At 35.7% G+C, this 23277-nt stretch overlaps 3 protein-coding genes across 10 annotated transcripts; 1 reads left to right on the top strand and 2 right to left on the bottom strand.

The window, feature by feature from the left end:
- Nucleotides 1-224: 224 nt before the first annotated feature.
- Nucleotides 225-3483, top strand: LOC144573506 (adenine/guanine permease AZG1-like). Its single transcript, XM_078323290.1, has 4 exons — nt 225-884; nt 1660-2047; nt 2376-2626; nt 2813-3483. Exons 1-4 carry the CDS (start codon nt 299-301, stop codon nt 3265-3267), a joined length of 1680 nt encoding a protein of 559 aa, XP_078179416.1. The 5' UTR covers nt 225-298; the 3' UTR covers nt 3268-3483.
- A 3093-nt stretch (nt 3484-6576) lies between these two features.
- Nucleotides 6577-13354, bottom strand: LOC144573377 (DNA topoisomerase 2-like). Of its 8 annotated transcripts, XM_078323149.1 has the most exons (22): nt 12949-13354; nt 12450-12659; nt 12145-12258; nt 11944-12057; nt 11664-11828; nt 11401-11586; nt 11144-11299; nt 10911-11044; nt 10651-10819; nt 10376-10564; nt 10075-10261; nt 9929-9978; nt 9416-9838; nt 8867-9011; nt 8716-8780; nt 8484-8580; nt 8228-8389; nt 7955-8128; nt 7701-7862; nt 7448-7609; nt 7192-7353; nt 6577-7096 (listed from the first exon to the last, which is right to left on the bottom strand). In XM_078323149.1, exons 1-22 carry the CDS (start codon nt 13216-13218, stop codon nt 6768-6770), a joined length of 3825 nt encoding a protein of 1274 aa, XP_078179275.1. In that variant the 5' UTR covers nt 13219-13354; the 3' UTR covers nt 6577-6767. The 8 variants fall into 8 exon arrangements, with proteins under 8 accessions (XP_078179275.1, XP_078179280.1, XP_078179276.1 ...); XM_078323154.1 differs by lacking the exon at nt 7955-8128; XM_078323150.1 differs by lacking the exon at nt 8228-8389.
- Nucleotides 13355-18831: 5477 nt separating this feature from the next.
- On the bottom strand, nt 18832-21780 carry LOC144573509 (proteasome assembly chaperone-like protein). Its single transcript, XM_078323292.1, has 7 exons — nt 21616-21780; nt 21477-21524; nt 21346-21392; nt 20547-20613; nt 20421-20464; nt 19895-19952; nt 18832-19111 (listed from the first exon to the last, which is right to left on the bottom strand). The coding sequence occupies exons 1-7, from the start codon at nt 21664-21666 to the stop codon at nt 19061-19063; spliced, it is 366 nt and encodes a 121-aa protein (XP_078179418.1). The 5' UTR covers nt 21667-21780; the 3' UTR covers nt 18832-19060.
- Between the last annotated feature and the right edge of the window lie 1497 nt (nt 21781-23277).

Raw genomic sequence — 23277 nt, 5'->3', positions numbered from 1 at the left:
TAATGCATCTGAATCGTCCGATTCACTTTAAGATTCGTGCAGATTAGATCCGCACTGATATTAAAGAACCCCTAGAATTATTGGCTGTGGCCGAATTGCCTCCGTTTAAAATCAGACGGTCTAGATGCATCAACTTAAAAGATGCTTTTTTGAGTTAATGCAGACGATCCGGACTTGTTGTTTGACCCCAAATTCCGCACTCGCTAAGATCCCAAATAAGTCCTCACCCCCTCAGAATCTCTCTCTCTGTTTTCCTTCTTTTTAGAAAGAAAAGAGAAACAGAGGAAGACATCCATCAATGGAGGTTGAGGCAGGAACAAGGGGAGAGAGGTCACATAGCCGGCTGGGTCGGTTAAACATAGCTGTGAACCGGTCACCGGTCGGTAAATACTTCAAGCTAGCAGAAAGGGGCAGTAATTTCACCACCGAGCTCCGAGCCGGTACTGCCACCTTTCTCACCATGGCTTACATTCTAGCTGTGAATGCTTCCATTCTCACAGATTCTGGTGCCACTTGTACAATCAATGATTGCATTAACCCGTCAGAATCATGCAAGTTTCCTCCGGTAGACGCCGGTTATTCTCAGTGCCTTGACAAGGTTCGCCGGGACCTGATTGTTGCCACTGCCGTCTCGTCTCTTATCGGGTGCTTTATCATGGGTTTATTTGCAAACTTACCGCTTGCACTTGCGCCCGGTATGGGAACCAACGCATACTTTGCGTATTCGGTTGTTGGGTTTCACGGTTCAGGGGGCTTGAAATACAAAACCGCACTTGCAGCTGTGTTTCTTGAGGGAATCATATTTCTAATCATATCGATACTCGGGTTTCGTTCGAAGATAGCCAAGATGGTACCAAAACCCGTGCGTATAGCTTCATCAGCTGGTAACTATTTTGCTCTTTTAAATTTAGAATATCTGGCCTGAAGGTGAGCTGAATAAATTTGATTTTTATCTCATGTTAAAAAGGAGCCTAATAAACCTAAATTGGTACGCATCATATATAGTAAAAGGACGGGACGAGTAAGACATCTACGACTTTTCGTGCCTTCTTTTTTTATTATTTTGAAGAACTTATATTAAATGAATATGCCATAAAATAATTGTACACTTAGACTCTTTTTGTGTGTGTGTGTGTGTGTAATAATAAAGAAGGCTCTAAAGACCGAGTCATATTTGTATCCACGAGGATTTGAAGAATTTTTTTTATAAACCATAATTAGAAAAAAGATTTTTATGAAACCAATATTATTACTTTTGTTTTTTATTTTACAAAAACCATAAGAACCGGAATGGATTTTTATGCAACTAACATTTTTTTGTTTTTATAAAAATCATAAGAACCGAAATGCTATTTTGGTTCCGAAATTTTTTTTTTTTTGGACCGAAATGGCAATTCGATTCAATGTATTTTTATAATTTTTCAACGTATTTTTTTCTTGAAATCTGTGAAATTCAGTCCCAAAATAAAAAAGGGGACCGAAATGGCATCTCATTTCTTATGATTTTTGTAAAAAAACAAAGCAATCAAGTTGGTTTGATAAAATTTATTTTTTTATTTATGGTTTCTAAAAAAAAATCGATTTCAACCTCTATTTTCATTCAAGTGATTATAATGCATATTTAATCTAACTTGATAACATTTATATGTGACATGCTAGGTATTGGTCTCTTTCTGGCCTTCATCGGTTTACAAAACAACGAAGGAGTCGGCTTGGTTGGCTTCAGCTCATCCACACTAGTCACAATCGGTGCATGCCCTGCAGCCAACCGAGTAGCGGTGGCACCAGTCATAACATTTGACAACGGAACGGTTACACTCATGCCTGGTGGATCCGCATCGAGTGGTATAATGTGCGTTGGGGGAAAGATGGAAAGCGCGACATTCTGGCTCGGATTTGTTGGGTTTGTCATCATTGCATATTGTTTGATAAAAGGAATCAAAGGTGCCATGATTTATGGGATTGTGTTTGTCACGGCTGTGTCGTGGTTTCGCAATACTGATGTCACTGCCTTCCCTCACACTGCTACTGGGGATGAAAATTACAGGTACCAGATATACATCATGGCTTTTTTGCCTTTTTGTCATAGGATCCCTCCTAGGTACAGTTTAATTAGTTTGATATACATCAGTAGAGTAATTATAACAAACAAAAGCACTTTTTTATTTACTCAGAGTACTGGTATAGAGTAAGTTCAATCATACACCACTTTTAGGCCTTCTCTTTGATTAACAGCTTTTTTGCCTTTTTGTTGTTGCATTGAGTTTATGATTACTCTACTGACATGATTAGTTCAGAATTTTTTTTTCAAATTTGGTTTCGTAAGTACCAGATATACATCTTTTATAGATCAATTTCTGGTTTTCCTGAAACAGCTACTTTAAGAAAGTTGTAGACGTGCACAAAATTGAACACACTGCGGGAGCACTAAGTTTTGATGGAATAGGAAGAGGTTATTTCTGGGAAGCTCTTGTGACCTTCCTTTATGTAGACATTCTCGACACAACTGGCACGCTTTACTCTATGGCCCGTTTTGCCGGTTTCGTTGACAACAACGGCGATTTTGAAGGTCAATACTTTGCGTTCATGTCCGATGCTACTTCAATTGTCATAGGATCCCTCCTAGGTACAGTTTAATTAGTTTGATTTTGTTGTTTTATTATTTTTGTTACTCAAATTGAGGTGTCTACATTATTTAGGCACTGGTACATTGTGTGGAAAATGCTTAGGAGAGAAAAGTATTTTCTTAATAGTTTGATTTTGTATTTAATTGCAGTGGAAGGTTAATTTCATTGTTTTGTATTTTTGACAGGTACCTCCCCTGTTACTGCCTTCATCGAATCCTCAACTGGTATCCGTGAAGGCGGCCGTACCGGTCTGACTGCCTTGACTGTCTCAGGATACTTTTTCTTATCATTTTTCTTCACGCCTCTTCTTGCATCTATTCCGGTATGGGCAGTGGGGCCACCTCTGGTACTGGTTGGGGTTCTGATGATGAAGTCGGTGACGGAAATCGATTGGCATGACATGAAACAGGCAATACCAGCATTTATCACACTAATTGGGATGCCGCTAACTTACTCGATTGCATACGGTTTAATCGGAGGCATTGGAACTTACATTGTTCTCAATTTATGGGATTGGGCTCAGGCCGCTTGGATTTGGATTAAGAAAGAGAAAACGGTTGCAGTGGTGGCCAACGATGGTACCAACAATGGTACAAGTGATACCGGAATCGAACCAGAAAAAGATGATGTGGTTGTTTGATAATTTATGCCAGACTTAGTTTATCTTCTTCTATCTTTTTTCTTCTTTTTTTTTCTTTTTGTAAATTCATTCAAACTTTATAGTTAAAAAAGAAAAAATAGAATGCTGAAAACATGCATAACAGGTGAATATCCTAAATTGCATAGCATGTTATGATCCAATCAAGTTGTTGACAAGTATAACTCAATAAAACATGTGAGGACTCAATTTGTTACATGTGTGAATTGTGATGATGTGTTCGGTTCATGGGAGAGGGGTAAAGAATTTAACAGAGCAATTTTTAGCTTCATGCATCGTACTAACCATATGCACTGTTTTGATTGTATACTATGTGCGCTGCATAAAGCCAAAAATGCTCTGTTAAAATCTTTACCCTGGGAGAGATGATGGACGTAAGAAAAAGGAAATTAATTTTTGTGAATGAAAATAGGCGAAAAAAAATGATGTGCGGAGAAAGTACAACTTGATATACTGATATAGACTTAACTTGTCTTGTCTGAATTTGTGGAAATTATTGCTTTTTTGTTTTAGTTATTGGTTGCTTGTTTGTGGATGTGAAAGTGGACAAAGAAAGGATTGGATTTTTCATTTGTAGGTGGTTTGTCTTTGTATTGACCCAATAATTTAGGAGTGTTGGTACGTGGTGGGGACCTCTGTTGTTTTATTATTTTGCTTTGTCACAATATTATATTTTCTTTGTGTTTCAGACTTTCAGCATTTTAATTTTGTAAATGTTGAGTGCTACTTTTAATGTTATCGCCTGATTCATAGTAAATCATTTTTTCAAAGTAAAGTTAGAGGTCACGCAACTCAACTATTTAATACTCTTGTTATTATAACAAAAGATTTTTTTCAATTTTGAACTTATGATCTCTCACATAAAAACTATATGTCTTTGTCACTAAACCAAATACTAGTTTTTATAGTAAATTATTTTAATGAACTAATAATAAAAAAAAATTGAATGGTAATACTGATAAATTGAATTTGAAGTACGCGAATTAATTAATTTCAGACGGAATTAAAAAAAAAATGAGATTAAGAGAGCTGAATAAAAGTCATATAATTTTATTTTGTAAGGAGACTAATAGTCATCCGAACCACTCAACAAAGATAAGAAATTTAAAATATGATTGGATAACAAATTTTATATTTTTTAAAGAAAATTAGTATTTTTTTTAAATAGATACAAAATTATTGTTTTGAATGGTCCAAGATATTTTGAAGTCACTTTCTAATAAAAAGTTTTCAAAAATATAAAATTTGATCTCCAAACACATTTTAGTATGGAAATCATTTTAGCAGTTCATAACATCTGTTTGAATTTTAGAAACAAAGATAAATATAAGACATAATTGGAACAAGAAAACAATGACGAATTAAGCCGCCTCCTTATATATAACAAATATTCAGATTTGGCAAGTTATATATTAATTACCTATTCACATGACGTTAACATCAAATGGTATGAACTTATTAATTATCGGTAAGAATTAACAACCTCTAATTTGATATATATTTTCAAATAATTATTTGTACATTTATCTTTTGAAACGAAACGTTTTTAATTGACACGACGGTATATATATATATATATATATATAGAGAGAGAGAGAGAATGGCTAAGCTCAAATCGTTTGTTCCTAGGCTCAGGAACAAACGATTGGGTTCTCCAATTTTCGAAGTTCAAACGGCCGATCCAAACCGTTAGATGTTTAATCTATATTAAAATGTGCTTGGAGACAAAATTTTATATTTTTTGGAATTTTTTTACTATTCATTAAGATGGTTTGAAAGTCGCTGTTTTTTTATGGTGCAGAATTTTAATAAAAACAGCAACTTTCAAACCCTCTTAATAAATAGTAAAAAAAATTCAAAAAATATGAAATTTTGTCTCCAAGTACATTTTAATATAGATTAAACATCTAATGGTTTGAATCGGCCGTTTGAACTTCGGAAATTGGAGAACCCAATCGTTTGTTCCTGAGCCCAGGAACAAACGATTTGAGCTTAGCCACTCTCTCTCTCTCTCTATATATATATATATTGTTTGGATTGTCAGATACGTTTTCACTGAAAACTGTTTTCTTTTAATTAAATTCATCTTTAGTTATCTTTTGTCATATTAGGATCTAGTGTATTGATTTTGCCCGCCTAGGGCAGCCCGTGCCCTGCCCGCCCGTACCCTATGCCCGGGGTATCCGTGCCCGAGTCCGGGTATAGGTCGGGTAAACGGGTACGGGCAAAAAACGGACCGATCACGCTTTTTTGGGCAAATACCCGACCCTATCCGGACCGACCATACCCGTACCCGACCTTACCGGGACCCGACATTACCCCTACCCGCGTACCCCTGTACCCGTACCCGTGCCCTGCCCCTATACCCGACCCACTTTAATTTAAAAATCAAAATTCAAAATTCCCCCCTTCCCTCCACTTTAATTTAAAAATAAAAATAAAAACAGAAAAAAAAATAGAAAAAAAAAATAAACCGAACCGGACTGCCCTGCCTCTCAAGGGTACAACAGGCACGGGTATAGAACGGGCAGGGCATGATTTTTGAAAAAAATACCCGAGATACCCGTGCCCGACCTCTACCGTATCCGTGTCCGGGTATGCCCGGTCCGCCCTGCCCCTGCCCGAGATTAATACACTATTAGGATCGCATATATGGGCCCCCAAATCTCCAAATTGGAAAAGAAACACGAAAATATATTAAGTGACCTCTTTTTGCAATTCTTGACCTTTTAATAGTCTCGGAACCTCTTTCTGAGGTCAATATATATATTAAGTGATGATGTGCGCTTCTTGCGCATTACCCTTTCTATTGCTGTTATCAACCCTAGAGCATTATCTAAAGCCAATAGCACGAACAAAAAAAAGGGACATTCTTAGTTTGAAAGATTTAGATAAAGGCATGAAGCCACCCCCCACCCAAAAAAATAAAAATAATACCATTTAAGGAATTAAGCTAGCAGTCCAAGTAAAGAGGGTTAATCTGACTTTAAAGCATCTGGAAGCAAATTCCAAATTTGAGTGAGGCTATAATATCTGAATACATAAATGTCGGATTTTAAATTTATTTTGTAAGATTATTAAAATGATCAAATAATTATAATCTATTCAACATTCAAATGGAGTTGCGCCTTGAAAGTATGAAAGGCTTGCTCCAATTTACGCCTTGCCACGCTTGTTTTCCATGATGACTTTAAATAATTCTGTTTATCTTTTTATGACTACTCATTTCATTTTTATGCAATTTAAATAATTCTGTCCATTCTATATCCACAAGTGAATTCATTAAATAGAATTTACATCCATTATCACCAGAAAATCTTATGCGAAGTAAGATCAATTTTTTTTTGCTCACATATCAGCATTTAGCTTACGAAAAAGTACAAGCAGTGCACTGAAGCACAAGCAGTGCAATCGAACCCCCCACCCCAACTAAAACAAAAACAAAAAATAGAAGATTATATTCCTTGTTCAAAGTCAGAAGATCAATTGTTATCTTCCTCTGAATCGCTCTCCACATAAACTGCTTTCTTTCCATTGCCTCTCCTTGGCCTCTCCCTTGGAGCAATAACAGCAACCTCCTCGGCCTCATCCATATTACCAGAGGAACCTTCCACACTGCGTCGCTTCTTCTTTACTGGGGATGCCATCTCTTTCTGCGATGAGGGCCCTCTCTTTCTACCGGCAGCAGCAGCCTTGGGCTTGGCATTGGTTTCCACTGCAGTTTTTCTTACTCTTTTCTTTTTCTCTGGTGGTTGGGGTTCTTCTATTGGAATTTGCTTGGCCTGGTCAGCAGAGGATTTTGCCTCCGTTTCTATAATTGTTTAAAAGAAAATTAGATATGCAAAATCTAGGAGTGTTGGTCATATTATGCTTTGATAAAATTAATTCTTGTCTTTTGCAAATAACCTGTGTGATCTGGAGAATGGTTTTCAAGGTTGGAAGCAGCTAGGCTTTCTGTTTCATTGGTTTTGGCAGCAGGTTTTCTAACCCTTCTCCTTTTCTCTTGCGGTTCAGGTGCTTCTATTGGGATTTGCTTTGCCTGGCCAGCAGAGGATTCTGCTTCCATTTCTATAATTGTTTAAAAGAAAATTAGATATGCAAAATATAGGAGTGTTGGTCATATTATGCTTGATAAAATTAATTCTCATCTTTTGCAAATAACCTGTGTGATCCGGAGAATGGTTTTCAAGGTTGGAAGCAGCTAGGCATTCTTTTCCATTGGTTCTGGCAGCAGGTTGTCTTCCCCTCCTCTTTTTCTCTTGTGGTTGGGGTGCTTCTACTGGGAATTGCTTTGCCTGGCCAGCCGAGGATTCTGCCTCCATTTCTATAATTGTTTAAAAGAAAATTAGATATGCAAAATCTAGGAGTGTTGGTCATATTGTACTTGATGAATGAGTTAGTCTTTCGCAAATAACCTGTATGATCCGCAGAAATGTTTTCAAGGTTGAAAGCAGCTAGGCATTCTTTTTCATTGGTTTTGGCAGCAGGTTGTCTTCCCCTCCTCTTTTTCTCTTGTAGTTGGGGTGCTTCTACTAGGATTTGCTTTGCCTTGTCAGCAGAGGATTTTGCCTCCATTTCTATAATTGTTTAAAGGAAATTAGATATACAAAATCTAAGAGTGTTGGTAATATTATCATTGCTGAAATGATTTAGTCTTTTTGCAAATAACCTGTATGATCTGCAGAAAGGTTTTCAAGGTTGGAAGCAGCAGCTAGGCATTTTTTTTCTTCTTTTTCATTGCTTTTGGCTGCACGTTTTCTTCCCCTTTTATTTTTCTCTTGCGGTTCCGGTGCTTCAATTGGGATTTGCTTTCCCTGGCCAGCAGAGGATTCTGCCTCCATTTCTATAATTGTTTAAAAGAAAATTAGACATGCAAAATCTAAATTGTGCTTCATAACCTGTAGGATCCGCAGAAATTTTAGTTTCTGCTTTTGCAAATAACCTGTAGGATCCGCAGAAAGGTTTTCAAGGTTGTAAGCAGCTAGACAATCTTTTTCAATTTTGGCAGCTGCAGGTTTCCTTCCCCTTCTCCTTTTCTCTTGCGGTTGGGGTGCCTCTATCGGGATTTGCTTTGCATGGCCAGAAGATGATATTGCCTCCATTTCTATAATTGTTTCAAAGAAAATTAGATAAGCAAAATCTATGAATGTTGGTCATATTATGCTTGATGAAATGAGTTATTGTCTAGTGCAAATAACCTGTATGATCCAGAGAAAGGTTTTCAAGGTTGGAAGTAGCTAGGCATTCTTTTAGCTCAAGCACCTCATCTTCATTATCATTCATAACCTCTTCAGACTGGAATTGGGATGAAAAGAAATTATTTAGTAACTCAATTGATGGAGAATATTTAAAATTAACTAAAGGTCAAGTTAATGAATCACTAAATTAATAATTGTAATAATATTACTAGGAGATGATGACAATCTGTACCTTGTTAGCAGCAGCTCTCTTTTGTGCTCCTTCAGCCATAGGTTTTGATGAGTCAGACATATAATCTACAAAAACAACACTATTTCTGAGCAAATATACACGCAAGTGAACAGTGAAAATAAATTATTAGAACATTGAACTTAGTACATACTGGCATCATCAATGTTGGCTTTTGTTAGAACTGTATTGTTCTTTCTCGGCTCCCTCGCGGATTTCTGTGCAGCTCCACCTGCTGCATGGGCCTTGTCCCACATTGCCTTACTCACACCTGTTTCCACATCCTTCTCTTCTTGGACCTGTTCCACAAAATTACGTCAGATGTGAATGTAAAAAAAGATTACAGTACCAGCCAGTACATAATGAACTACTTGTGGTGGCAAAAGGTGCACCCAAGATGTGTGTAAATTGCACCCTTATAGAATGTCAATTGCTTAAAACAAAGTACAGAAAAACTCAATGCATATACTGCCACAATTACAAACCAATGAGTCCTGTGTTGGCATGACAACTAGTTAAGTGTGACTTCCAAAATACGGTATCTGATGCAGCAACACAACAATACTACAGAGAACTAGACAAAAATAATAAATGAAATCATCGAAATGCAAGTAATCAACTAACTTAGAATTAACTAGCGATGAAGGAAATTTAAGTAGAACAATAGACAAATACTAATTAAGATTTTTATTCTAACACTTACATCAAGTTTCTCATCAAGAGCATCTAGATCTTTCATCCAAAGAGATTTAGGCGAGGCCTTTCTCAACTCTTCAACCGCGACCTCCAACCTGTCCCTCTCAGCACACAACTGCTGAACCTTTTCAAGTGTTAGTGTACCAATGGGCATTGACAAGAGATATTCATAGTCGTTAGCTCTAATCACACCTCCTGCAACAGCCTCAGGAGACATGTCTTCATTATCCTCTTCTGCACTTGGGAACCCAGCAACCATTCCTTTTGTCTTTTTTGTGAAAGGGGTGAAACCCTTCTGTTTTAGCTTGAGGAGAAGTTCGGCTCTTTTTCTATTGCTCACTATTATCTCTCCTTCAACCACACCAAGTATGAACCGGACCTTGTTATCTAGCTTCAGCAAGTCTAGCTCTAGGTTATCCAGCAGTACTCCCTAAAATAATGAAAACCAAATTATTAGCATTTCAAAAGTTTATTATTTGAACAGTATCTACTATAGGAGATTTATGCTGGTAAAATCAACCTTCCGCTTTGCATAAAAGTCAAGCCTCTTGTGGAAGAACTCTTCAAGAACTGAAATGCACAAAGAACAATATTTAAAGAACTACAAAACAAAAAATATAAATAACAAAAATTTACAGGGGGCAGAAAAAAGAATTCCTATCATACTTTGCTCTGGGGTATCATACTTCTTGATGACACCCTTGGAATCAATAAGGTGCATATTGGTCGTGGCAATTGTGGTGGTGAGCTTGAATTTCTTCTCCAACCCCTCTTGGATCGCAATATTCATGTTTTCTTCAGTTAAAGTAACTTCAAAGTGGACTGTCGCATCATCATTATGTTCTCGATAATCCTGTTTAGAAATAAATAGAGACATCACGTATAAAAAATTTCATGACCAGCTTTGCTTTCAAGCATAAAAACTCTTCTTACTAAACAAAATATGTCAAGTGACTATGAATATTACCTTCATAAATGGTTCCTTAATCTTGTCATTCCCAGTCATTAGGGACTCCAGGAATGCTTTGTAGTCTTGGGTCCATCTCCTAATAGGCAGTTCGGTAATTCTCAAAGTTGTACTGTCAACTTGTTCTATGACACCAGTGATAGTATACGTCGCACCACCCTCCTTAGTTGCTGATTTTTCAATAATGCCCTGGTAATATTCTTGAGATTAGTGTCTAGTAGACATAAATTAATGTTTTGGTTAAAACGTAGAGAAGTATAATTTGTTTCACACACCTTAAAGCCTCTATACCATGGATCCATTGGTTCCATGGGCTCGTTATTTAATAACCGTTTGACATTTGCAATTATGTCCCTAGGGTTGTAGTTCGGCACAGAAGTGCTCCATCCCGTCCCAATTCCCTCACTTCCATTGACCAGCACCATTGGTATTATTGGCATATACCTGACAATTTGAAAAATAAAAATATGCTTAATACAAATTAATTACACAGCAAACAAAGTTTAATTGGAAGAAAAGAAACATAGATTTGTACCAAACAGGTTCAATTGACTGGCCATCTTCAGTCTGGTATTCAAGGAGAATATCGTCGTCTTTTGGAAACAGAAACCGTGTTAAAGGTGACAGCTGAGTATAGATATACTTTGTACTTGCATGGTCTTTTCCACCCTGAAAAACAAAAGGGATATATTAAGAACAACATACTAGGAGAAAATAACCAGCCAAGTAAGAATAATTATTACAATTTGATTGCTCTCAATAGCATACCTGGTGTCTGGTACCGAATTGACCATTGGGCTGCAATAGATTAATATTGTTGCTTCCAACAAAGTTCTGAGCCATACCAATGATAGTACTATCTAAACTTTGTTCGCCGTGATGGTGTGCTGAATGCTCAGATACATAACCAGAAAATTGGGCCACCTACATAAAAGCAAATGAAAATGTTATTTTATACAGAACTGGTTTTTTTTTCCTTATTATCAGAAAAAGTCTAATTAGGGAGAAGGTGTTTTTTAACTTGCCTTAGCTTCCTTTATAAAGTTTCTCTTGAAAGAGCAAAGTAATACTTTTCTTTGATCTGGCTTGAGCCCATCCACCATTGATGGTATTGACCTTCGTAAATCAGCCATAGATAATAAAATCAACTCCTTGTTAACAAAGTCACTGTACTTGATACTCTTTTCCCTTTGGTCAAGATGAGTCCCAGGCTGCAAAGTAGTTCATTGAACATTAAATTAGTGACCTGCAAATAGTACAATTAAACCAATAAATAGAAACCAAGTACCTCAAATTGCCCAAGCCAATTCTTTCTAGCCTCTATTTTATTTTTACTGAATGCTAACTCTATTGTCTCTCCATCTTTTTCATCAATCCATACAAAATCCTTTTTGTGCTTCTCTATGTTTTGGAAGTACTCTTTCGCTTCTTTTGACGTGCTAGTCCCCAAACCCTGGCAACCAAACAACACAAAGATGTTGTATTTCAAATTTATGTCTGTTAGAGGTTTTCATGTGGAGACTCTACAACCTCCTCCTTTGGACAAAAAATTGCATAAAGTTATAAACCTTATAGTACTTAATAGCCCAGGCATTGGTATTTCCACCAAGGCTCTCTTTCCATGCTTCATATTCTGGCATGGAGTAGAAAGAAAGCACAGTTCTATTCTTGCTATGTGTTGCCTGCAAATAACAACTTCCATTCTTAATGAATAGGGATCAAATCTTAGTAATTTAAAAGGTTTGGTTTGGTTCAGAATGGGAGTGTACCTTCACAATGGGTGTGATAAAATCAACCATGAAAGAGGGGATCTTCAGCAAAGATGGCCAGAATGAATGGATGTAGTTAATCAGTAACCCTTTGATATGAGAACCATCGTGATCCTGAAAATTAGAAGCTAATTAAATAAATTCTTGTTTTCATGATCAATTAAATAAATTCTTGTTTTCATGATCTCTAGTACAAGTAAATGCCAAGCTATATATGAATGAAATCCTATTGTATTATCACACCCTTACACTTATAACTTATAAAAAAATAACATAACTGAAATTGTCCGGCACAGAATTTTTACCTGATCGGTCATAATCATGAGGTGACCATACCGGAGACCCATTGTGCTCTCATACTCCTTACCATGTTGCAAACCAAGAATCTGCTTTATATTTTGGATCTCAGTATTCTCCATTATAAGCTTATGATTTGCATCTCTCACGTTCATCAGCTTGCCGCTTAGTGGGTAGACGCCATAAAAGTTCCTCCCCACCACCGAAATACCAGCCATCTACGTACATATTGAACAAACCACATTTTAGTTCTCTTTCTCTCTTTGTTACAAGTTCTACAAAAGCACGTGCTACCATATTTATTAGTTTTTTTTTTTAATTTCTCAATTTGTGTTTATTTGAGCTTGGTTAAGGTTCTGGTACAAAATAAAACAGTCAATGGTATTTTGTGATAAAAATGGGGGTCAAGCCTCCCAACTTTATAAGTATCTACAAGGGATCTCTCAGCAGTGTTTTGAACTTGTAACCTCTCAAATCTTGGTATCTACAAGGGATCTCAAGACTTACAGCAAGAGCCTTGGCTGAGTCTCCTTGAGTCAAAATCAAGGTGCACCTCTCTGAATTCTTCCCACCGGCATCATATGCATCTTCTAGTTTTGGAATACCAGTGATTCTTTGCCTCTTTATACCATCTATTTTCTCCTTCTCAATACTTTTCTTCTTTAGCGTACCACACACCTCCTTGTCAATAGTTTTCTTCTTTAGCGTTAGCGTACCACCATTGAAGATGTTGTGGAGGGAGCTGGACTGGAGAGGAACCCTCTTTGTGGTGGCCATCTTGGATTGAAGTTTGACACAGAGATTGTGTCGAAGAGAAAGAATAAATAGATCTGGAAATTAGGGTTTTCGATTTGGAGAAGGGGGAGAAAGGGGGGATACCAAGGGGAAGGGTTGGGGTGGGTAACGGTCGACGGCTCCAAGATTTGAACTGGGCTGAAGCCGATTTGAAATTAAGATTCAAGGGTCTGATCGAAGGGAGTCAATATCCTCTGAGATATCTCATATTTTGCGTGACCGACGTGTCCCGTGCCTATTCGGGGGTGACGTGGGGGCCAGTATTATATTATCTTTGAGATTCGTGCAGAACGTATTACAACGGTTGAGATTTTCCAAAAAGTCACGCAAAATATGAGATATCTCAGAGGATGCGAATTCGATCGGAGTTGGAGAGAAGAAGGATTCAATAAAACACTGAAATTTCCTCTCTTTGTGTGTGTGTGTGGGTGGGTGTGTGTGTGTGGGTGGGGGGGTCTAATCAAATCCTTTCTAATGATATTGTCAGAATTTTAAAATAATATTTTTTTTTACTAAACAATGAAATAAAGGTCAAGCACACAAAAAATTGTAATTTTCCGTTTCTCTAAATTTGTAAAAGTAGAAGGTAAAACATAAAGTTAACATAAGTCGGATTGCTAACAAATGAAGCATCATAGTGACAAATGAATTATTTGGGTTCGGTTCGGCGAGAAAAAAAGTTTCTGATTTGGGAATAATTCGAGTATAATTCGGGAATGATTCAGAATTATCAGGATCAGAGATCTCAGTCATACACAGTGTTTTAAAATGCGGTTTTGTTCATGCATGCGGAAGGCCACCGCATACCGCATATGCGGATTTTCATGCGGATTTTAAAATAAAAATTCACGTATATATATATATATATATATATATATATATATAGTACGGCTAACGCGTTTCCTCTAGTATATGGGCCGAAATGCTTCCGGTAGAAATTTGAAATTTCAAAATCCAAAAAGTCGATCTGAACCGTTCATCTTCTTCTCCATATTAATATCTGCTTGGAGACCAAATTTTACATTTTTCTGAAATATTTTACTATTTATTAAGTCACTTTGAAAATCGCTGATCCAATGGTTTTACTGTTTTGTTAAGCCACCGTTGGATCAGCGATTTTCAAAGTGGCTTAATAAATAGTAAAAAATTTCAGAAAAATGTAAAATTTGGTCTCCAAGCAGATATTAATATGCAGAAGGAGATGAACGGTTCAGATTGACTTTTTGGATTTTGAAATTTCAAATTTCCACCGGAAGCATTTCGGCCCATATGCTAGAGGAAGCGCGTTAGCCGTACTCTATATATATATATATATATTCATATTCATATATTTGAATTTATTTTCACATATTAACATAACCAACAATAATTTTTTGATTTTTTTAATATAAATTTTAATTAAAATACAATCAAATTATCAAAACCGCATGGAAAAACTGCATGGCCACATATTTCAGTCCGCATGGCCGCATATTCAGACCGCATGGCCTCATATTCGGACCGCATGGCCGCATTTTTAATCCGCATGACTGCATATTCGGACCGCATATGCGGCCGCATGGAAAAACCGCATGGGCATTCTGAGCACGGCTGCCGACCGCATACGCATATGCGGCCACATATGCAGCCCATGCGGCCGCATTTTAAAACACTGGTCATATAAGAGACAAAAAAAATATATATGTTCTGGAAAAAATTTGCGAATAATTCATAAAATTCGGAAAATTTTCGTAAAATTCACAAATTATTTTGATTTAATTCGATCAAAATTCAGTCAACTGAATAATTCGGCATTCAGTTCGGCATCACCAAAAAAACAAATTATTCAGATTTAATTCGTGGATCTTGTAACTATGTAAAGCATTAGCAATCTAACGATTCTTTCCCTAGCAAGCGGCATAGAAAATCTAAACAAATGTTTAGGAGTCCATATCCTATGAGTAACAACATATTTTATGTTTCGATCCTGACCGATCAAAATACAGTTCAATCCGATCCAAGATGGAATGCTCATCGTCTTTTTAATATTTGTGCGGATTTTAAACGGACGGTCCGGATTTAAAGAGAAATATTTTGTTTAGTAAGTCTACAATTAAGTTCAGATAAAGTAAGTGTTGCGTCTCACGTCTTTTGATTGAACCAAGATTGATTATGGCAGAATATTTTTCATGAATGCACAACGAATAAATAAGAATTAAATATGTAAGCACATTATTTCTATTATGTTCAGTATTACTAGCGAAGCTGGGATGTAATTTGCTCACCAAGAGAATGAAAAATTGTCTTAGGATGTAATTTTCTCACCAAGAGAGTTAGGTTGTGCTCAGAGGAAGGAGAAGGAAGAGCTCGAGTGCAATTTCCCTCGCTACAGTAAATTTTTCACCCCGATTTGGGGTTTATGAATTTTGGAGCTTTGCACAGCGGCTTACCCCTCACTACAATACCGCGTTCCTCTCCTTCCCTCTCCGATTACTTTCCTCTGGAGAAGGGCCGCGACGTGGGCAACCCGCTATCTTCTCCTCTTCCCCTTCGTTCCCGTTCCTTCCCTTTAATGAAGGGATTTCTACTCCCGTTTGGAGCACGACCTTAAGTAATCATCTCAGTATATTTCCTATAGAATGTTACCTTATCATCCAAACTTGGCTTATAAGTTTTTCAGATTTATTTTTTTTAATTTTTATAGTTGAAATGCTTTTTTTCATAAATTTTTTATATTCGCTCCGTATCCGCATATAATTTCCGAATACGGATTTGGATAATTTTTGGATATCCATAGAAGATGCGGATACGGAGTCCTAAACGGAGCGGATATCCTGATTATCCGGAATCCAATAAAAGATAAATTATTATTTGCTATAGGTGGGATTTGAACCCATACACTCTCATCTCAAGATCTTTGAACTAAGCTTCAAACTACTAGATCACAACATCTTTTGTTATCATTCATTTATTTGATATATATATATATATAGAGAGAGAGAGAGAGAGAGAGAGAGAGAGAGGAGGGTTCAAATGCCTCCATTTTTTGTGCCTCCATCATGCCTCCATTTTTAAAAACTTAAATAACTCAAAGTTTAAAACTTAAACATCAAAATAAAACCGTTAGATGTAATCTATGTTATTTTCTGTATGTGCCCATAAAAAATTATCACATTTTGATTTTGCTTTTATATGAATTAATAAGTTGAAAAATCAACGTCTAGAAATTATCCATATTTGTATACATTTTTACAAGCTCAAGATGACAATCAAAACAAAGTTGAAATGCCATAATTTTTTACATGTGCATAGATAAAATGATATAGTTCATATCCAATGGTTTTATTTTGAATTTTAATATTTAAATTTTGGGTTATTAAAGTTTTTAAAAATGGAGGAATGATGGAGGCACAAACAATGGAGGCATTTGAACCCTCCTCATATATATATATATATATTGGGTCCGGCTAATTTGCTGCCGGCAGCATTTTAGCCGAAGGTACTGCCACTGTTTTTTCTATTTTTTGATGTTCAAATGACAAATCTAAACCGTTAGATGTTTAATCTATATTATAATCTACTTGGAGACCAAATTTTACATTTTTTTTGAATTTGTTTACTATTTATTAAGCTGGTTTGAAAACCGCTGATTTCAGTAAATTTCTGCAGCATTGAAATCAGCGGTTTTCAAACCAGCTTAATAAATAGTAAAAAAATTCCAAAAAATGTAAAATTTGGTCTCCAAGTAGGTTGTAGTATAGATTTAACATCTAACGGTTTGGATTTGTTATTTGGACATTACAAAATAAAAAAAGGCTGGCAGCACCGCTGGCAGCACCGCCGGCAGCAAATTAGCCACAACCTATATATATTATATGAATAGATTATCTCCCATCTCTCCATCCACTTATAGTTATCATTAATATTTATATTTAATTTTTTAATTAATATTTATATCTTAGAAGTTCATATATCTTAATTATCCGACCATTATTCGTTTTATATTCGTATCCGTAGACTATCCGTATTCGTTTAAGACGGATTTGATTTTGAATTTTCATATCTATTTACTATTTGTATCCATATTCGTATCCGCTCATTATCCGACGGATGCGGATATGATATCAGCATTATCCGCTCCGTTTTCACCCCTAGTTGTATCTCATTAGACAGTCAATCATTCATATTATAAGTTGTTTTTCATAAAATTTTCTTTTATAACTAATTTAATATTGGATTAAACACCATAATTTTTTTATTGTATGTCATCATTGATTCCGAATTAATTTACATTTAAATTTTTTAATAAGCACAGTATTCGAGACAATTCAATGAAAAATATTAAACAGAGCAATATTATGAATCCTTAATTATTGTTGTTGCAATCTTGTGCAGAACGAGTGCGTGTCCCCCCAGGTACCTGAGGTGCAATTGAAACAAATGGACGGCCTAGATTAATTTTATTCAGGTCAAACTCAATTCGGTGGCTGTTGAGGGCTTGAGGCTGTAGGGAATCTACTTTATAATCCGTGCCAAGTGAATGAACGGTCCAGATTCACCACTTGTACCTCAGGTACCTGGGGTGATACGGATTCATGCAGAACATGAGAACAGAAGGTTGCAATTCCATCATCCATTGAATACTGGACTTTACCCATTTGAACCAAAAATTTTACCCATTTGATCCAAAAATGTCAATATGACAGAAGACAAGATTACCTCTTATTTTCCACCAAAAGAACTCTTTTATCTCTCAAATGCTTTTATGTTTATTAAATAGAACTAAAATATCATTTAATGGTTAAGACAATGTTCTATGTGGAAAGTTCTATGTTTAATATCCAATTGAAAATCTTATAAAAGTATTAAAGTTGAGAGAATTTGACCCATCTTTATCTAAAAAATAATAACTAAACTAAAACATTTATGAAGTTTAATAAGAACTTCAGAAGTACCTTATTTTTTGGCTTTATCATTTTTTTTTATAAACAATGGAGAAGGCATTGCTACATTTGTATCAATAAGAAAACGAAATAAAACAAGCAAACAAGTACATTTGTATGCAATGATTCTAATTTTAGCAATAAATGGATGCAAAAGAATACATAATTTTAATTACATTGAACATAATTAAAGTTGCATAATTTATTGACTTGGCAACAGGTCAATTTATAGCATAATTTGTTGACTCTTCAACAGTTCTGAACAAAAATTATAATACGAGCAATCAATGATTCAAATTGTACATAATTTGAATTTAAATATAACATAAACTAAAGTTGTATAATTTAATGACTGCCCCCTTGGCCTCAGGTGGAAATCTAATTATGTAAAAAAAGGGGGATTCCATGTATCCCCTTCAAAAACTTCAATATTATGTATTTCCCCCCTCAAAAGTTTATAATTCATATTTACCCTTCAAAATTGCAAAAACTCACATATTTACCCATTTCATCATTAAAATATATTAACTATATATAGAAGTAATTAAATGATAATTTTCAGACTCTAAAATTCAGTTCAGACCATTATACCCTTACTCTATCTTTCTCTCTGATTCTCTCTTCGTTTGAGTGCAGTCAAATACTTCCAACAAATTTGCTAATGGAAAACCTATAGATGTGGTACAATAGATGTACCAAATGATTAGATCAAATAAAAATAATTCCCTCTAAAATATCAAGTGTAGTATGAGCCTTTTGGTTTTGATCAGATCCCTGCAAAATAATGGTCCCTGTTTCTACACATAAGTCAAGTTCATAGCCTCTTTACCATCACTATCTAGAAATATGCAACACTGCAACTTGCTAACAACAACCAAAGGATCTATGAATGAAGTTAGATTTCACCATAGCCGGTTCTCCATCACTGCATAAATGATTTCTTTCATAGTACCCTGCCAAATAGGAAGAAAATACATATGATCAGAAATTAACCAGTTTATATGCGCATCCAAATTGAGAATAATGAAAGAAAATCTTTAACAATTTAAGAGGAAAATAGGTTTTATACAAAACTATCATAATACGTTAATTCCGATACAACAATTGCAAATGTCTCCTACATCCTGGAAATTCCATTGTTTTTGAAATCAACCCTACTGTACTTCAAAAATAAGTATTTAACCCCTAGGATATTTCATTTAGGAAAAAGTAAACTAGAAAACGAGCAGTCAAACAACGGTCAAGGAAATATCTACCTCCAATTAATGCTGAAATACTTGTCTTATTAAGAGAGAAAAAATTTACTATTATTCTGAATCATTCTTCTTTCAATGTACTTAGATCCCATATTATGTAATAATATACTCTACAGTTATTCTCTGTATTTCACATATAGTTTTTTCTGTTCCCTTGAATCATTTAAGGTACATTTGGTACTCCACTAGGACATTTTAAAAAAAAAAAATTTAATTCCTTAAATGTATTTAAAGTTGATTAAGTTCTATCATAAAAAAAGGAATAAGTGCCAGAACAGAAGTGAAAGTTGAGCCTGAACAAGATGTTATCTGTAGTTGAGCCATTTCTCTCCTAATATGAAGTATATTAACAATACGTATTCCAATGATACATAGCACTGCCAAAACACTGTCAAGTCCATTAAACCCTCCTTTATCCACACAAAAAGTGAAAGTGTCAAATTCATTAAAAAGAAAAAAATCAGAAGGCAGTTTTATTACCGGGGAGTGATCCTTCAGGCCAAGAGACAACACCAGTGGCCTAGTTGAACCACAGCTACTGTTTATACAAAAAAGACAACTTGTGTTTAGTATTTACCAAAACAATGTAAAGTTTCTTTTTCTTTCTGCAAACAACAATTAAAATAAAACCCCACGGTTAGAAATTATAAATTAAACTTAACCAAAAGAGCCTAGAGCACCCAGATTCTTCTTATTGGCCAAATCAATCACTTCATGTCTTCATCAATCATAACAAACTAACACAAACTTAAAGCCTGACCTAAATCATTTTTTTATTTCAGTCTCATTTGGTCTTGGGGAGTAACAGTGTCCTTGTAAATTTAGGCAAAAATATCAACATATATAAGAATAAATATATCTATTCTTGGCACTAATCTCAATAATAAATGTTAATTATCTCCTAAAATATTAAAATGTAGGCAGTCATCACGATAATTGACAAAGAGCGAATAATGTTGTTTTTTGCATGATTTTGACACTGCAAGAACCAAAACAAAGTTCGTACCTTATATTCTCGATCAATTGCCGAGCACATGCCGCTAGAAAAGGCTGCATTAACATTATTAAATTCAAGATCACCATTTTGCTCAAAAAGTAGAAACCTGATACTACATAATTACAATGAGTATACCTCATCTCTTTTACCGAAGATGACTGCCACATGAAATGTTGGCTCTGTTGATACACCTTCCTCTTTTCTAACAAAATTTCAAAACCAAAAAGTCAAATCAGTAGAATATGTTGCTAGAAGTACTATCATTACAGTTATTGGCACACAGATCAACCAGCATAGTATTCATCATGCAGTCAAAACTGTGGATGTGCTTAGGGGTGTTCATCGGTTCGGTTCGGTTTCAAACCGAACCGAACTAGCCAAACCAAAGTTATAATTCGGTTTTAAAAATAGAACCGAACCGAATAGATTAACATTGCAGCCGAAACGAACCGAACCGAACCGAACCGAACCGAACCGAACTAAAGTTTTATTTCAGTTTGTTCGGTTCAAACTGAAATATATTAATTTGTTTATTTAAAGCAATTGATTTATAATAAACCGAAGTATATTAAGAAATAAATTGGGGTATTAAGAAATAAACTGGGATATTAAGAAATAAACCGAAGTATTTAAAGCAATTGATTAAGAAATAAACCGAGGTAGTCCGGACCAAATTCATAATATATAAAAGTTCGGTTGGTTCGGTTATTTCGGTTTTAAAAATTTCCAAACCAAACCGAACCGAAATTATAATTCGGTTTTAAAAAGCAAACTGAACCGAATCATTAAATTGAAAAAACCGAACCGTTTGGTCCAAACTAATTTGGTTCGGTTCAAAACCGACTAAACCGGATCCAATGAACACCCCTAGATGTGCTTTATTGAACAGAATAGTGAGAGAGTCTACTTAGATAGAAGCAGAAATAGCTTATACCTGGCATGCAATATGGTACCCATACATCCAATTTGGGTCACCATAACCTACAGTTTCAAATCTCACTTAAGAAGATGTATAGATTTTAAACCACACAATATAGAATTAAAGAGTACACAACAGCAACTAACCAGGAAATTATCATCGTACTTGCAAATCACTATATCAGTTTTATTACCCTACAATGAGAAAGCAAGCAAATTACAGAAATTGTTTCTTTATATCAAGAACGAACGATAAACATGCTTGGTGGATACGGGAGAGAAATACCTTGATGTCTAAGGAAAAGGATTTGTGTGCCACAGGAAACTGTGCAGCCATCGCGGATTTTGTCAGTTCAGATCTACAAAATCACAAACTCATTTCCATCCCCACCGTGAGAGAGGAAATAACAATGGCGGCGCGCGAAAGGGGGAGAAGGAGAGAAGGTTACCTGACTGGGTCAGTAGAATTGAATCGGACGGTCCGAAAATGAAAATTTTAACTTGGCCGAATCTCAAAGCACAAATAATACCGCCCCCTATTGCCATCCCGATCACCCACCGGCTGAAATTAAATCTGGACCGTTCAATTCAATTGTGTTGAGTCAGGTACCTGAGAGGAAAAGGTAGCTGCGCCGCTTTAGGCGAAACGCTGTCATGGGTTATTTGGTAAATGAAGAAGATGAGAAAAGATTAAAGAATTCTAAGAAGAGAGATGGGCCAAGAGACTCTGTTGTGGGCTGAGATGTTAATAAAAAGTAAATATGGGCTACGCATTTTGTGTAATTAAGCTGCTCTCGAACTTATCTTTACCAATAATTTTTGTTTTTAACTTTTTGTTTTTGAGTTAATTACATGTATTTTTACTGTGGACACGTGTTAGAAGTACCTCAATCTAGTAGAAAAGGAAAAGAAAAGATGTAAGGAACTAATCATAAATTATGAATTAAGTTGTTGTTTCTCTATTTTTTTTTCCTTTTCTTCTTTTCTTCTCAAGTTGCTTCCAGATTCATTTTAATTACTAAAAAATTGAAAAAAATATTCAAAACAACAGATTGGATTGTGACAAAACTCTGGCGGAAAAAAATATTTCCAGTTTGAGAGTCGGAAGAAATTTTCACCGCCCACACTCTCCATCTCCTCCTCCTACTACATCCATTTACACAAAGCAGACGATACATTTTTCTTTTCACCACTTTGTCTCCGATTAGCTAGCGCTTCCACTTCGGATTTAATCGGTATTCTTCAACACTTTGTCTCTATTTGATTGGCGCTTCTGTTTTGAATCTGGTCGCCAATCGCCATCACCATCACCTCGTCTCCATCAAGCCAGCGCTTCCATCTCGGATCTGGTCACAACTCGTTCACTACGCCTCGTCTCAATTAAATGGGTTCAGATGGGAGTTTTGTTGATTCGCCCCACAGTAGTATCCACTGTATCTACGATTAAATAAGGTATGTTTATTGTTAATGATGATGATACGTTGACGGTGACAATGACCCTCTCCTCCTCCTCCTCTTCTCCTTCCCTCTTCGTATTTCCTTTCTCTGTGTTTTCTTTTAAATAACTCAAGCACAAACCTTATCTGAGCACAAAAGCGTAAAGATAAGGTTTGTGCTCTAGTACAAAACGATATGTAATTGATTTTGTCATGATTAATGAAATATCACTTACGAGCTTTCAACCAAAAAAAACAAAATCTGACCCTCATGAGTCAGGATTCATCTGGCGCAGTTGCTGACCCGAATAGCTTTACTTTTTGGAAAGTAATAGATATTTTTTAAGGAATTAGAAAGATAGAAATTTTTCGATTCCATAGAAGGAACATATGAGTTATACACATGGTTTGCAAAATTAGCCATCCAGTAATAGATATTTCCGCCCTAAAGTAATTTGAGTTTATCTCAGTGTAATTTTGAAATGTAGTTGATCTTTAAAAACCTAGATATA

Source organism: Carex rostrata, chromosome 21 (genome assembly GCF_964058835.1).
Source record: "Carex rostrata chromosome 21, lpCarRost1.2, whole genome shotgun sequence".
In the NCBI taxonomy this organism is placed as follows: Eukaryota; Viridiplantae; Streptophyta; class Magnoliopsida; order Poales; family Cyperaceae; genus Carex; species Carex rostrata.
The sequence above is the reverse complement of the archived record's forward strand: the minus strand, read 5'-3'. Positions and strand labels throughout refer to the sequence as shown.